Source organism: Grus americana, chromosome 3, assembly GCF_028858705.1.
Source record: "Grus americana isolate bGruAme1 chromosome 3, bGruAme1.mat, whole genome shotgun sequence".
In the NCBI taxonomy this organism is placed as follows: Eukaryota; Metazoa; Chordata; class Aves; order Gruiformes; family Gruidae; genus Grus; species Grus americana.
In genome coordinates this window covers 59,763,413-59,779,947 of record NC_072854.1, presented here as the reverse complement: position 1 = coordinate 59,779,947, position 16,535 = coordinate 59,763,413, and the positions used below count along the sequence as shown (strand labels likewise).

At 38.2% G+C, this 16,535-nt stretch overlaps 1 protein-coding gene across 11 annotated transcripts in view; it reads left to right on the top strand.

The window, feature by feature from the left end:
• PTPRK (protein tyrosine phosphatase receptor type K) overlaps positions 1 to 16,535 on the top strand; it is a 416,921-nt gene that overhangs the window by 306,671 nt on the left and 93,715 nt on the right. For all 11 annotated transcript variants that reach the window (XM_054820467.1, XM_054820471.1, XM_054820468.1 and 8 more), the window contains exon 8: positions 11,491 to 11,793. In XM_054820467.1, the coding sequence (XP_054676442.1) occupies positions 11,491 to 11,793 (303 nt within the window). The remainder of the gene's footprint in view (positions 1 to 11,490; positions 11,794 to 16,535) is intronic.

Below are 16,535 nucleotides of genomic sequence, written 5' to 3'. Positions count from 1 at the left end.
GGGGTTGGGGGTTTTTTTGGTTTTGTGTGGTGATTTTTTTTTTTCCTGTTAGCACATGTCCTTGTTACATCTCAAATAGTAATGTTATAATTTTACCTAAATATTAAAGTAGCAGGTGATCTTGGGAAGGCAAGAGCTGCCATAATTTTAAGGTTCCCTTTAAGGAGAAGGGGAGAAGATGGTTATGGAGAACACGGCCAGTGGGAGATTAAGGCTGGCTTCACTAGCCGGTATGAATATGAATAGTGTGACTACAAAAGAGAATGCAAAAGCTGTCAAGAATCAGGTATATTTTGAGCGTAAGCAAAAAAATAATTTCATTACCAGTCATAAAAGTCTTCAAACCAACATTGAGACATTTTACAGCAGATTCTTAATCCTGCAAATTATCATGGTTTGTTGATAAAGGTTATGAGCTAGAGGGTTGATTGTGGTAACAAGAGGGAACAGTATTAGATTGCAAGTGTGCTCATTATGCTAGTCTCCAAAAGGTTAAACAGTTAGATAAGGTGTGAAAAAAAAAAAAATAATAATTGTAGAAGAGAGAAGCTAGCTCTAAAATTGCCTAACACACACTCAGGAGAATTTGAAGCATTTCAGTAATAAGTTGGGAGGAAGGGATTGTTTTTCTTTTTATTCTTCAGCATTTATTACACTCAGCAATAAATCTGGTTTAAGTGACATAATGCTGGTGTCCAGCAATTAGCCTGTGCTTCCAAATTAATACTGCATTCGCCTGTGTGGCCTTGACTTGACTAATTGGCTGCCTTTCCTTTTTGTATTCTGTTGTGATTGTATGCTGACAGTGATTCAGCATGTACAACATAGGCATAAAAAAATAATTTAATGCTCCACTTACTCAGCAGGCGTGATTGACACTCTCTTGGGTGACTGTTACAGTCGTGCCGGTCGGAGTAGCACGTCGGCAGTTGCTTTGCAGTAAGAGCGAAGCCAAGACAACTGTGCTAGTACAATATCTTTTTGAAAGTGAAAATGTGGTAAAATTATTGAATATGATTGACAGCTTGAACTAGATAGATCGCTGGATGGGTATCTAGAATAAGAAAACACATAGTAAGGAGTGGTGACTCCTCCCGCAAGTGAAGAGCTAATCCTTTACATTTGCATGTGAATGAAAAGTTGGTTTGTTGGGTTTGCATTTAACAACACCATCTGTTCTGTATAAAGCAAGATCAATTGCTCATTAATTAATCACTTTTTATAAAAACACCTTATTTTAAAAGGAGTATAAGTTATCAACAGCATCTAAAATTGTTTTTCTTTTGCTGCTTCCAGGAAGCTGCTGGGTTTGCCACCCTTTTCTGTTATCAGTCATCCAGCTTTACTGTCGACTGAAAATACTCTGGGATAATTTTTCAGGAGCGTTTTTTGTGCCTTGGGATCGTGGAATAAACAAGAAGTGTTCAGAGGAAGTTTGCAAAGAGAAAATTGTTTCGAAAATAAATTACCTTCTTTTACTGTAGAGTGAGTTATATTTTATGTTTTCCAAGTTTCTCCTTAGACAGGAAACACTAGCTTTGAGAGTCACGAGCTGCCTGAAGGTAAAGCAGCGGGGCAGTTTCTTTAGAGTATTTTATGCAGCTAAATGTTAAATGGAAATATATTATTCAGATTTCATGGCGTATTTTAGAAAACATTTCCCCAGCTTGCCAGTGCCTCCGTTTGTGAGCAAGCAAGGCTTTTTTGTTGCTTTTGCATTCTTTGTTGCGAGGACCCTGTTTCACAGTAGAGAAGAGGTGTTCCTGAGCTCGCTTCTGCAGAGCCCTGCTCCTTTTGAGCAAAGGCAGCTCCAGGAACAAAAAATTTGCAGGGTTAGGTCCCAGTTCCCAAAATGGCCTTGGAAACCTTCATAGCCAGATGGTGGTAGGAAAGAGAATTGATACCATGTGAATTCTGCCCAGGCAGAGCAAGTCGACATAAAAAGCAAATATTCCTTATCATCCTTTTCCTTTCTGAAAACAAATAATTTTAAAGAACTTTTCAGGAAAAAAAACCCTCCTCTCTGGAAATTAACAACTTTGGACTGTATTTTCTAATGAAAATTTCACAACTGTTCCTTTAGCAAATGGTAAACAGTGCTTTGCCTGTTTATTCAAGAATATGGTTTTTTCTCACAGTTACCTCAAGGGACAGTTGAATTGAAATTGGGTTGCTTGAAATAGACAGAAAGCTTTTTTGTTGTATAAAATATCTGTGAAAAAATACCAGCTTAAGGTGTGCTGCCCGTATAAGGAAAAAGGGTTCTTTATACTGGGACAAGTATTACATTTTGATAGTTACTTGACATGTTCATTGACCAATGGATTGAGAAGTTTTTTAATCACATTTAGTCGGGTATTTGCAGGTGACTGACTGACTTAAATAACAAAATTTCATTGAATTTCAAAGGTGGTAAAAATTCATGGTAATCAGGTATCTAACTTAAAAAAGAATTTGCCTGTTGGCACCTTACCAGCATGTTTTGAGCTCTAAGTACCTTTGAAAATTCTGATTTTCTTCAAGATTTTAATGTCAGAGGAATTCTTCTTTGCCCACCTGTGTTATTTTTGTCTGCGTTGATGAAGAAAACAAGCTTGCTTATATTTTCAACTTGTGTTCATAACTTTGTATGAACCAATGAAGAAAACGAAGCCAATTTACTAAATAAATTTCCAAGTACTTAGGGAAAACTTTTCTGTACAACAGAAGCTATAGATTTGGTCATTTGGAGTTAAAAAAAAAAAAAAATCAGCATTGTTTCACTGGCAGGGCAAGAGACGTGCAGCAGATTCTTTATATCAATCAGTGTCATTTCTGGGTTTAAGCCACTTAAACCTTGGCTGGAACAAAAATTCATTATCATATAAGTTATGTGACAGATATATATCACTATAGGAGATTACCATTATATATCATACAATGTATTATAGTGATTTTGTGATGGGGCGGAGCCAGAGCAAGGTGCAACATACAGTTATTACCAGGTTTTACTGTACAAATACACGCACATATATATGTAAAAGGTTTAAGTGGCTATCGTAATTACTGCTTGCAGTTTTCAATTTTTAGTCATCAGAGGTGAACGTGGCCCTAACTTTATTCACAATCTGAGTCTCTCTTCTGTGCTTACTATTTATTTATTATAGACTGTGTTCCACATTTGGTCCCTTTATTTCATATGGTGACACACAGGCTTCCTGACTTGGAGAACTGAAATTTTTATTTACAGGAGAAAGGAACTGAAGCTTTAACGATATCCATAGAAAACTCTGCTTTTGCTTATTCACACTACTCCAGCTTAGGCATTTTACATAATACTTATAACATCCTAAGCTCCCAAATATATTGTTTGTAAACAAACCCATAAAAAGATGTTTATGAACGTGCATTGGAGAGAAATGAAAAATGTATCATCTAAGCAAACTGGTGATTTATATTCAAATAAATGTTTGTAAATGCTTTCTTGATAGTGCTGAATGCTTGGGTTCGCTGTTAAGATGGCTAAAAAGTGTATACGTGTGTGTAAATGCATACTATACATTCTTTTTTTAATATATTCTTTATAATATAATTGTTACTGGTTTAGATGATGAGTCTTCCATTCTGATTTAATATATCCATGCCACCAATAAATATTTAAGTCAAAGGTTCAATTATTTTCCCCATCACTATTAATTTTGTAATGACTTCACACAATTAATCTTCGCCATTGCACTCCTGGACGGGTTTCCTAAGAATTTTATAATATCAGGTTTTCCCTGTGTTTACTCTTGGAGTCTGATGCTTGTTGACATACTGATTCATGTTTTACAACACCAAATAGGTTTTGTTCATCTGGAGGAATGAGCTTAAAGAGGTCATGCCAGCTTTTCCTCTCTCCTCCTAGACTATATATCTGCATTTAATTTAAACTCAGGGCAGGGGGCGGGGGGAGAAGGGAAAAAAAAAAAGTGGATTTCTGCAGCTAAGCTAAACTGGAGGAATCAATGGAATTTATTATCAAGGGATGTCTAATCTCTAAAACTAATACAACACTTCACAGCTATTGATTACATGCTAGGGATGCACAAACTATTAATCATGCATGGAGGCAATAGAATAAACATACTGTCAAGAGGAAATGGGCAAATAATTGTCAGTAGTGCAGTTATATTTCATCTTTTTACTATACCTCTGAAGCAGGAACAGCTATATTTTGCATCCAGAAAGATACGTCCTAAGATATATTGAATATCCCCTCATTGCTACTGAAACTAGTGTAGTACAGCTGATTATCTATGTAATAATTCAGATGTTTTCTTCAGCTCCCTGAGGTATGTGGTCAATAAGAAATTTGTAAGCTGGCTTAATAAGTCAGTCGCTAGATGAAGTGAAAAGAGAAGCAGCTCATAGATTTTCATGCAATCACATTATAACCTTCGTTTGCAACAAAACAAATCTGTAGTGATAATACAGTATAAATGCCATTGTTTCATTTATTCTGGGTTCATATTTCACATGACAAATAGATGGACATACTAATGTACACAAAGTGGGTTCTTTTTGTGTTTGCATCCATATTTGGTTTGTCCCCCATATATTACACATCTGAGAACGGAGATGCCCAGTAATCCCTTTTATTTTTATTGTGGGCATACATACCTGTTAATTTGTCATTTTCTGTCTGAGCTGAAATTATGTCAAATTGCATGACTTTTCAACTTCATTTAAATTGTCTTTATTCCATGTTCACTGTTTCTGAATACTTCTAAGTTTAAAAGGATTGAAGGCCTGAGTTTTCAAATTTGTTTGCCTGATTAGGCCTCTAAACTGCTGTCAGGGAACAAGATTTGGGGGGGGTGGAAATAGTACCTCAGACTTTCCAACCTGTATTTACATACATGGCAGGTGTCCTGGTTTCTTGTATGTTCTAAGTATGAGGGATTGCAGATACTCACTGGAGCATCTGCAAAAGTAATGTATTTCATTAAGAAAAGTCTATATTGATCCAATCAGTAATATGGTGTTGTGTGAGTTTGGCTTGGAATACACATAAGTAGGTAGGAAAGAGTCCCTAACTGAAGATAAGCAGTTCATGAACTATCATTAAGTAGTTGTTAAAGGATTGAGGCCAGCCCTGCTAATTGATTTTTGCCTTTAACTTTAAACTCGCCTTTAACTCAACTTAGAAATGGTCAAAAATCTGCCAGAGTTACAGCCAAGAAACTTGAATAGGATTTACAGGAATTATTCTGTCATAAAAGACAGACTGGTTCAAGGAAATCAGACTGAAATGCGTGGCATTCTTGGGATGTCTGAATAAATTTGGTCTTCCAGTATTATCATCAGATTGTTAAATAGTGGAGTTATTGAGAGTTAGCCTGAACTAAATTCTTTTGGATTTGTAGATTAATAATCCTTGAAATACAGGGGTTTCATCATGGATATTCTAGCACAGCTCACCTTACCTAGGGATTTTTGTTAGCTTTGTTCATAACTTAATTACAGGATGCTCCTTTGACAGGCAGCAGATCACCCACAGAAATGCAGAAGCAATCACAGTCGATGTGCTTTCCTGCTCAGAGTTTGGCGGTCTGTTGAAACGTGTAACTCTAGTCCAGTCCTTTTCAATGAGCGATACGCTTTTCTGCACAGCAATCTTAACCGAGTTTATGATGTGAGGGAACGTAGTATCTATATAAAACCTTTCTACATGAGTCATCGCTCACTAATAACAAAAGTCATAATTGAGAGTAATGCAACTGAAATGAGCAAGTGAGGGACCTTTGGTTTTTGTTTTCTTACTGCGCATTTGACAGCTATTCTGGTTTGGGTTGTACTTCCTCCAGTAGTTTTCACTCAAACCATTCTTCCATGCTTGTATCAGGGGTCTTTTTAGAACAGTTCTTTATAGCAGCAGATCTGTAATGTATTTCTTTTGAGTTTTGGGAACGTTTTGTTTTTGTAGGACCTTGCATGAACTGAGGAAGCAGCAGGAGGCAGAGTGACATCTTAGAATAATCCTTTTTTATTTCCCACATGCCAAGGAGAGACCTATCCTGGAAAGGTCAGGAGAAGCCACAGGACAGAGGGGCTCATGTTCTCATAAAGAAAAGTCTGGGGAATTCCAGTGGCTGTTCAGACTGAGAATATTGGGGGGGGGGGGGGGAAAGGAGGACTTTCTTTTCTTAATGTTATTTTTGTTTTAAAATGTAAGGTCAAGATAATTAAAAGAGACTCTGTCAGAAACACCATGTTTTAATTTACAGGGTTGCGTGTTATCTTAAGCCAAATGCACTCTATCTACTTTCTAAATAATTGTCATACATTTGCTTTTCTATGTCAGAGTTTTTATTCAATATAAGCCCCACATCTCTCTGCAGTTCCCTCAAACCTTATGCAAATTTATGCATTATCTCGCCCTCCATGTCCAGTTAGTTTTCGCCTCCTGTGTCACCAATGAAGGCGACCTGGGTCACTCTTAAACTTGATATGAATTTCAGTCAGTGTGGTTAAGGCAGAAATTTGAAGTCAGTTCCTCAGTGTAATGCCACATCAGAAAGAGATCAAGAGGGGGGGAAGATCTGAAAGCCAACCCCAATTAAAGAATTGCATACACAGACAGTATATAGGCAGTATATGGTGGTGCTCAAGAAGCACCGTCTTTATCTGACGACATGTTTGTGCTTTAAAATTTGTCTGATTGTTTTCCATGTCATGCAAACAAATGTGTGTTCTGTCTGCTGGTCAGAAGATCTAATTCCCCCTCCCCTGCCGGATAACTGGCAATGAAACTGTGTCTTGCAATCAATATTTAGGATTTCTGAGGAAAGGCAGGAAGAGCAAAAGACTTGTCATACTTTACTAGCCTCATTTTATGGGATTTTTGTCACAACTTCAGGACATCTTTTTTCCTCTGATTGACAGCAGGGTAATACGTATTAACATTAAAAATATGTTCTGAGGAAATGCATGCTCTCACCTTGCTGCTTCTGCAACTGTGAAGGCTTTTGTTTTCACTGCCATCTCTGTGAAGGTAATCTCTACAAAGAGGCTCCGATATTGACCTGTCGTATCACATGTTGCTTATCAAGCACTAAAGAAATTGAATTTCATTTCATCTGTTATCTGGAGCGTCTTATTAAATCATCCTGCAGTTGAGAAGTGGTATGGGGTCAACAGGTTCGGTCTCTTTTGCCATCTATCCCTGGATTATTAACCTTTGGAGAATTACTAAAGCTGTTCTTTATTTTATCCCATAAAGTTGGGTTAAATCTTCTTGATCCATAAATTGTTGTGAGTGAGTGCCACGTGCACGTAATTCTTTTACTTAACACAGGTTCTGGATAAGGCATGAGGACTTAATATTCTGTATAAGTGTAGAGGTCTATTTTATTATTCTGTTTTTCCTGTTCTTTTGATATTCTCCCAGTGCCTCTGGTTTTAATTGGTTCAGTGAGAGGAAGAAACAGTTAGATGATGAATCTGAGTCAGCTCGGTAGTATTCATTTGCCAAGAGATAAAGGGAGGGTGATGAGGAGGAAGATAACAGAGTTGGGTATTGCCGGGCACTGAGAGCAGAGGGCAGAGAGAGAAGCTGGCCGTAAGCGGAGGTGGGAATGGGGTGGAGGTCGTGGCAGCAGCCCCTGGGCAGGAAGGGTCTGGCAGAAGGGAGCCCGCCCTCAGCAGAGGGACTCGGGAGGATATAAAGGACAACCCTGCCGCCACCACCACCAAATCGTCTGTATGCTTTTTGCCATATTTCTGTTGGAAGACGTGACTCTGCCAGTCAGGATGTTCACGTTCAAGAGCTTGATACGGTCACAGGATATTGAATTTCCTGCAACAGCAGAAGCCCTAAGTACTTTCTGCTACTACCACAAGGAACTGCCTCCAGTGTTAAATATATTTTCTGGTAGAGAAAAAGGCTTGAAAAAATAAATTATGAATACCCCCTCTCCAAAATCTTAATTGTAAATACAAGATTCAATGCAAAAAAATTACGCTGTTTCACTCAAATTCCAAGCTCTCAATCAAGAAATCTTTCAAAATAAATAAGCCAAGCTATTGTTTTTCAAATAATTTGTCCTTATGCTCAGCTATTCACTTAGTGTGTGGGTACCATTATGCTTCTTCAAACTTGTTTTAAGAAAGTCTGCAAAAACCTCTTTTAAATAAAGCGTAAACAAGCTCTCTGTATCGCTGCTGCTGGCTGCTGCTGTCTGGTGGCCAGAGCACCGGTGACCTGGGAGCTGGGTACCATTCAGTTTTCTTATGGCCCTGGCAGTAAATCACCTTGTAGCTTTGAACAAGCTATTAACCTTTTTGTGTCTCTTTCTCCTCGCAGAAAAGGATTAACACCACTTACTTGCCTCGTAGCGGTAATTGGTAGATTAATGTTTGGAAAATATTAAGTGCTTCCTGCCATTATTATTGAAACTCCAGCTGATAGGTTAAGAAATGAACAGAGATTTTGAGAGAGTCTTATTTCTTCCCTCTTTGACATAGGGTGCTGATTTGACATGAGTAATTCAACAAAGAAGTGAGAAGTCATGGGCTTGAATGTCCATATATTTTGGATAAAAGTTCTAGATGTGACTGAAAGAGGAAAGGTGAGAAAACAACAACTGTGAAGACAAGATGTAAATTGATTTATTGGGATTAGCAGAAGTGAAAAAGTATCCAGAGATCGGAAGAGAATGCATAAATTGAAATTAAATCCCAGTAGGATTAAGGAAACATTTCAGTAAAATGCAAACCCTAAAGTGTGATGGGGAAAAGGAAAAATGGCAGATGAGCACTTCTTTTTGTCCCCATCGAGAACAAAGTTATTCTTAATGAGATACTGAGATTTTTGGGAAGCCTACTCAAAAATTCAATAGTGTTTTATCTGGGAAAAATAATTATTCGAAGATTGCTTTCTACTGAGGTGTTACAGATGGAGGCTTTGTGGTGTGGTAGTTTAAAACAATTGGTCTTTATCTCTAGAGAACCCTGAGACGAATGTTGCCCAGAAGCGAGAGTAAAATTGTGTTTTTAAAGCACCATTTTAGGAGCAGTGGGACAGTTGGCAGACTTTACCAAAGCTGTTGAGAGACTCTGCAGATTTTAATTACCATCTCAATATTGCAGAAGTTGTTTAATTTCTGCCAAAGAAGGGAATAGTTGTGAGAAAGTGAGATCACACTCTGTCTTTCATTCTTTCCTTTTTGACAGGTGAATAAAGGATGCTTTTCAGTATCTCCTCTGATACTGTGACACGTTTGTAAAATTAGCATAGAATTGTAAAATAATTTTTCTTTAAGATTAACAAAGCTTTTATTTTTTTCTTCTCTTTTGAAAGTGCCGTACAGCATAGTGTGAATGCAGTTTAAATCTTGTCATGAAAGAAGCAAGATGAAAATGGAGTGCATTTTCTGCTACCGATTAGTCTGCTTCAAACATGAATAGTTTCAACCTTCATGGCCAGAGAACATGTATTATGTTGTGTTTATTTTAGAGGCTCCAATAAATTTTAAATTCAGGTTTGAATGCCATCTCTGTTGTGGGTGGTTGAAGGCACAACCTGGATTAGTAGAATAAAGAGGAAATCATTAAAATGAGAAGAATCATTCCATTTTTAGAAAGAAAAATAAGCCTATAATACAAAACTTCCTTGGCGAAGGATATGTTTACTCTTTTAGGCCTCAAACTCTAAATCAGAGTATGTATAACTAGGTTTTTCACTGTCATTCATATGAGAAAAAGGCTGATAATATATATTTTTTTTTCTGTTTTAGCAGTTCTCTTCCTCTGTGACACCTGAGTGTGTTCGGGTTTTTTCTAAGTGCTTGCAGTAGCCAAGGAAATACTGATTCTTTGAAGACTCTTACCAGCTCCTTGAGTAGATCTACTGTGTTGTCACTTTTTTTTTTTTTTAATGACTGCCTCTCACCTGTCTGTACTTGCTAAAGCACCAGCCATTGTTTACTCTATAAAACCCCTTTTTTCCTCCTTCTCTTCAAGTCTCTTATCTCTGGAGGACCTTTTCAATGCTATCTTTCAGCTTCAGATCTCTATTGTCACAGTATACAATATATTCAGAAAGCTACTGCCCGGGAAGTCTACTTATTCATTTGTATTTTTCACCATATATATGATAAATCGGTACTCAAGGGCAAAGGGAACATGCTTGTCCAAAATCCAGAAAGGGAATGATAGATCATGGAAAGAAATAGGTACAATTTTTAATCCTTAACACTCATCGTGTTACTAGGAATACCTTTATGTTATATTTAGAACTTGGTTGTTTTGGTGTTTGAAACTAAATGTTTGCCGTTTGTCTGGCAAACTGCATGCTGAATAGATTACACTGATTCACATTTCCTTATTTCAATATACCATCTGTGCTTTTGGCTGGTTGTTAGCCTGGTTGGGACTCTCGTTTCATAAATGCAAGTTACAACGAACTGTTATGCCCAGAAAGAGAAATTCACTTCCTTGAATAATCTCAACTGTTTTGACCTTACACCAGCAAGGACACGAGGCTGAAGCTGTACCTAGAGCAGGCTTTCCTTTTGCTGGTGAACAAGGATGTATTAGCAGGGTATAAAGATCCTCTTGGTATATTTCCAGTGAAATGCTAGTGTATATATAGTCATGGTCATGATTTTCATTGTGTTATCATTTTAATTAAGTTCAGCGATAAAAGTTAGTCTTGCATGAGGAACGAATGCACTAGAGAGACAGTGAAAGATTGATGACAGCTTGGGGAGCACCATGTAGTCTGCTGGTGGAAATGCATGTGTGGAGAGCAGCCGAGCTTGGGTAGCAGGTCAGAGATCACCAGCTCAGAGCAACATCCAGGCAAAGTTTTGGGGATCCAAAAGAAGTGGGATACAATGGGAATATCCAAAAGCATTTTTGGTAATATTTCTGAAGGTTTTTGCTTGAATGAATAGCTTCATTACTAAAATAATAAACATTAATTAATATCTGCATCATTTCTGTAACTGCTAGCTTGGTAAGGTAATTAGTATAATTAGTATACAGCATTGCTTGGTGGCATGATAAATCATAGTGTAGTGAATGTTGACTCTTTACCACTCTGATGTATTAACTAATTTACACAGGTGAAAAAAAAAAGTAAGGGGGAAATCAAGAAGGGAAACCAGTGGTGACAGCTGGGTGGCCTTTTGGTCACTCTTCTTGCATCTGCTGCCTGTATTCTCAATTGCTTTGAATCACTGCAATGTCAATTAACAATTCTTTTTCTCACTGTTGCTAAGTCTTAATCACTGATTGAAACCTGCAAAGAGAGGCCAGAGAAAAATTAAGTAAAAAAGCAGAGACTGGCAGGTTTTTTCCCTTCAGGGTACTTGTACAAAAGATGATACCCAACAAACACAGACTTAGTACTAGAAGTATCTCCTTTGCTTTCACATTCTTTGGAGGTATCATCTACCAGTTACAGTTCAGTGCAAGGATGAAGAACGTTAACAATGTTTCTCTTCATTATATTCTGTTTTCTAGAACCGATGAGAACACCGAAAACGTTGAAGATTGCTGAGATCCAAGCCAGACACATCGCTGTGGATTGGGAATCTCTGGGTTACAACATCACTCGTTGCCACACTTTCAATGTCACTATATGCTACCACTACTTCTGCGGACACAACGAGAGCAAGGCGGACTGCTTGGACATGGACCCCAAAGCACCCCAGCATGTTGTGGATCACCTGCCTCCCTACACGAATGTCAGCCTCAAAATGATCCTAACCAACCCAGAAGGGAGGAAGGAGAGCGAGGAGACCATTATCCAGACAGATGAAGACGGTACGTGTAAACGCTGTTATGGAAATTACATCCAAGTCCAGTCTAGACAGGTGGAAGGAAATGACTTTGTGTGTTACAATATGCATCCTGCAAGATGGAAGTTCTCTTCTATTAACATATTAATTAGCCCTCTACCAGTAGCTTTAAAAGTATTATAGCTGTCACCCTGCATATATAACCCAAACTGTCCGTATAGCGCAAGTCAAACTCAGTCTGTTGACTTGCGCTATATAGACACACATATAGCACAGTTGAACTTACCTGAGTTGACAAGAAATGAAGAATAGATGTAGATGTTAATGGTGACATTCAGTGGTTAGGTTATGAATCTTGGTATGAAAGAGATTAAAATAAAAGTAGATATTTTTCCCTAATAATATTTAAAATGTGATAGTAAAGAGCAATTTTACTTTCCTTTTCTTATATTTAGATTTCATTAAAATATTGACAACAAAGTGAAAATAGATACTGCCATTGGTAGTAAAAAAAGAATACTTGGACTAATGTAGGAGTGTAGATACATAAGAAGATAAAATTGAAAAAGGTAGTGTGCCTGTAAAATGGAGTGTAGCTTTATATATGGATAGCAATCAAGGTTAGAATCTGGTAGCACTTTTTTCCTATATATTTTCAATTATACAAGAAATAGAAGAGGAATATGTTTACTGTTACAATAAAGAAGAGAGAACAGCTTATTAAATGGGTAGAATATGAGGAGCTGTAGAGAACTATAGAGACATAAATGCATCTTGTGAAGATTTATTGACAAGTACAGAATTAGAATATTTCGTGCAATTCAAATTTTAGCATTACTTTTAAAAAAATTGTAAATATAATCCATGATGAATTATTTCCGTATCTGTGTTTACATTATAGATATTCACGGTTGCTATTTTCCTTGAGGTTTAAAAAAAAAAAAAAAGTAGTAATATTGTTATGTCCATGGAAAATGGATGTTTTTTTCTTTTTAGATGAGTTTTCAAGACAGGCTATGGTTTCTGATAGCCTTTATCTTGTTAGATGTGCGAAGATGGTGGCTGGTCACTATAGCAGTGCTTGCCAAGAGCAGAAATAAGTGTATATATTTTTTCCTCTGGTTTTGTTGTGGATTATTCTTGGAAAATGATGCACACAAGGCAGGTTTTGGTCTCAAGCTGGAACATCAGCATGCTATCAGTGAACTTGTTTAGACTTAGCTTTGGTGTCAGAGGTACCATAGTGTAGAAGAAGCCTCACCCAGTGAACAAAAGTTGCTAAGGTAAACTATTTCAAGCAGATGTTGTTTTCAAGGAGGGATTAATACATTTTAAATGGTATCTATATTTAGACGCAGTGGTGGTAATAATGCTTGTGACCTGAAAATTCCCTCTTGTGAGGTCTATTCAGTGATACTATTGGAAATGAAATGCAGATTTTTAATTGTGCGTTACAGATTAACTTGAAAGTCTCTGTCCATTTTGTCACATATTTCAAAATACAGCATATGCAACCAATGTGCAATATGGAGGGCTTTCAGCAATCTCAGAGGATCAAAGGTGCATTCACACCTGCATCTCTCCTTGAGCTGTCATAGCAATGCTAACCTGACTTTTGTAGTTGAAGTAGTAGTTCTGTAATTGACTTCTGCATATGTGTAATGCTGCTAGTTTAGGCCCATGTGGTCAAGTATCTGTCTGAAACTGTTTTAAAACACAGTTTACAGCCTAAAGCAGAATTCAGACTAAGACGAGGCTTTGGGCAACATGGTCTAGTGGAGGGTGTCCCTGCCCGTAGCAGCAGGGGTTGGAACTAGATGGGCTTTGAGGTCCCTTCCAACCCAAACCATTCTATGATTCTATGATGAGAGCTACAGGAAGATACATGAGTCTGTGCCCCACATATTTCACGTGTGGTCAGAAGTAGACTCATTGTCATGGTGATTTTTGCAGCTTTTGTAGAATGAGCATGATGTTAATTATGTAGTGGAGGCATTATCAGTGATTGATTTATGAGAAGGAAAATAGAGGGATCACAGTATTTTCCTACTACATTTTTGTAAAAACTTGGTAGACTGTTGAAGTTAAAGGTGTGTACCCCATGTTTTCTTGTGTCTCTTCGTTTTTACCGTTTTGCTCTCTTCTGTTTTGTCCATCTTCCCTATGCTTCCAGCTCTCTGTCCCTTTTGTAGAATCATAGAATGGTTTGGGTAGGAAGGGACCTCAAAGACCATCTAGTTCCAACCCCCCTGCCATGGGCAGGGACACCCTCCACTAGACCAGGTTGCCCAAAGCCCCATCCAACCTGGCCTTGAACACTTCCAGGGAGGGGGCAGCCACAGCTTCTCTGGGCAACCTGTTCCAGTGCCTCACCACCCTCACAGTAAAGAATTTCTGTCTAACATCTAATCTAAATCGACCCTCCTTCAGCTTAAACCCATTACCCCTTGTCCTGTCACTACACTCCCTGATAAACAGTCCCTCACCATCTTTCCTGTAGGCCCCTTTGTTGTTGTTTTATTTTAATCTTTCCCTTCATCTCTCTTCTATCATTTCACCTCCTCCCTTCTGCTAGGAGCTTTACACATATTTGAACTTCTGGGATTCCCTGAATGCAGAGGATCTCGGACTTTTGCGGGGCTCTGGTGCGAGGCGGCGAGGATCTCTGGTTCTCTTTCACAAAAGTTCACGTTTATATAAGGCTGCCTGGCTGGGCCAGACCTCCCAGAGTGGCGAGTGCTAACTGTCACCAGGAGCAGAATTAACTCAGGAAGCAGTTAGCAGAAGAACAGGGTAAGATTCAGAAGCCGTGTTTCAGACCTTTGGAGCCGTGACTGACAATTGAAGAAGGTTTTAATAGCTTGTAGTTCAGTACCTGCAAGAAAGCAAAGCCAGGAATATCAGTCTGAAAATAGCCTCCTTTCTGACCAGACCTAAATGTGAATACTTGGTGGTTTTAAGTATTTCTGTTTAACTTGGATAGATGGAATTAATCTTTAAAGTATATTAGAGTAATTTGCAAAGAGCTGTATTCCACGTAAAAATTAAGCTCTTGAGTGATACAATGTTAAAAAAGTTGTGCAAAAAGAAGATGAAAGGAAGGAAATGTTTTTTATGGGTGAAATACCGTCTTTCATTTTGGGGAGAGACCACACTATCACTAAGATTTGGGAGAAAGCTCTTCTGAGTACCCAAGCACTCGTCATTATCTGTGTCATGACAGGGACTCATTGCTTCACCTGGCTTGTTTAAAAAGATGATGGACAGTGTTTGAAGGAAAAAGAGGAAGGCTCACACGATCTGGGGATGCACACATGCCAGGCAGAGATGATGTTTGGCATTTCGAACAAAGTACAAGAACCAGCAGTGAATTTATCACTTAGCATGAATCAACAGCGTGCACGCGTTCTTGGAGCTGCCTGTTCACAAGGGCGCTGCAAACTCAGAGGGACCCTTTTAAGAGCAGCGGATGGTGAATAGGATTAAAGCAGATAAATGCTTCCTTAATTTTTAATTGGAAACAGATGCAAAAGGCAGTAGATTAACAGTGATAGTGACATTAGCTCTGAGAGAGAAGCTACAGTGAAAGCAAATCGTGAAGCTCAAAGTGTTCGATGGTGATTTTATAACTAGTAAGGGAGTGTGTCAGCTATAACAGCAGGCAAACAACTAATTGAAAAAGATCACTTGGAGTAGGATAAGTACCCATTTTGGGGCTTAAAGTATACCAAAGCTTTGGTCTGAACCAAAGGACACACTCATTGGACACAAACGAGGCCCCCTGATCTTTCAGAGAGGGTGACTCAGCTCCGTGCAGAGATATCTAGAGCTGTGATGCAGGGTTGAGACACCAACTGTCCAACCATTACTCATGCTCCTGGGAAAACTCCAACAGGCTCGCCACTCTGGGAAACAGCACAGAAAGGGAGAAATGTTATAATTAGAGGACAAAAAAAAATGTTAAAGTTAAATACTTCGTGAACTTTCTAAATGTGTGAAGACAAATACCTTCCACCAACTTTGAGGGAGGATTTTATGGAAATAATTGACATCTAGTATTTTTCTGTGTTTGATAGTAGGGCTGTAAGTTGCCTTTACAAAAAAAAAAAAAAACCCACAATAAAAAAACCCAAAACCCTCCATTCGCTATTCAATATGAGAAGCACTTTTCCTTTGTGCTTTTTCAAGTTGTTCTAGCACCCGAGGAAAATATTGGGATGAGGGGGAGAAGAGTTGGAAAATATACTTCAGTCAAAGGAAACAAACAATACTTCAAGAAGCTTTGGAAAAACATAGATATATAACTCTACTGGTAGCATTGTAAAAGTAACAAAAATAGCCCACCTTGGAGAAAAGTTAATGCAGCGAGATAAGCAGGCAGTATGTCGGATGCTGCTAAGGAGGACTGTAAAGATTGCTTGAAATGGAAAACTCTCTTAAAAACTGGGTAATTTATCTAGCTGAGTGACACGTACATGGATGTCAAGTCCACCCGGTACACTAATCCTATTGGGAGAAAAAATGGCAAATTTGGTTGCAGTTAATAAAGAGAACCTCATGACTAAGAGATATAAGGTTCAATGTGAAGTTGGCCGTAGGTGCCACTGTTAAAGGTATTGACCTCAGTCCTTGACCAAAAGGGAGACTCATGACCCACGTGTCGTGAGCAGCGGCAAAATTTACTGTCAATATAGTCAAATAAGGGAGGAATTTTTATGTCATTAGCAGCAGTGAACTGAAACTGATTATAACTGATTGATAAAAGGA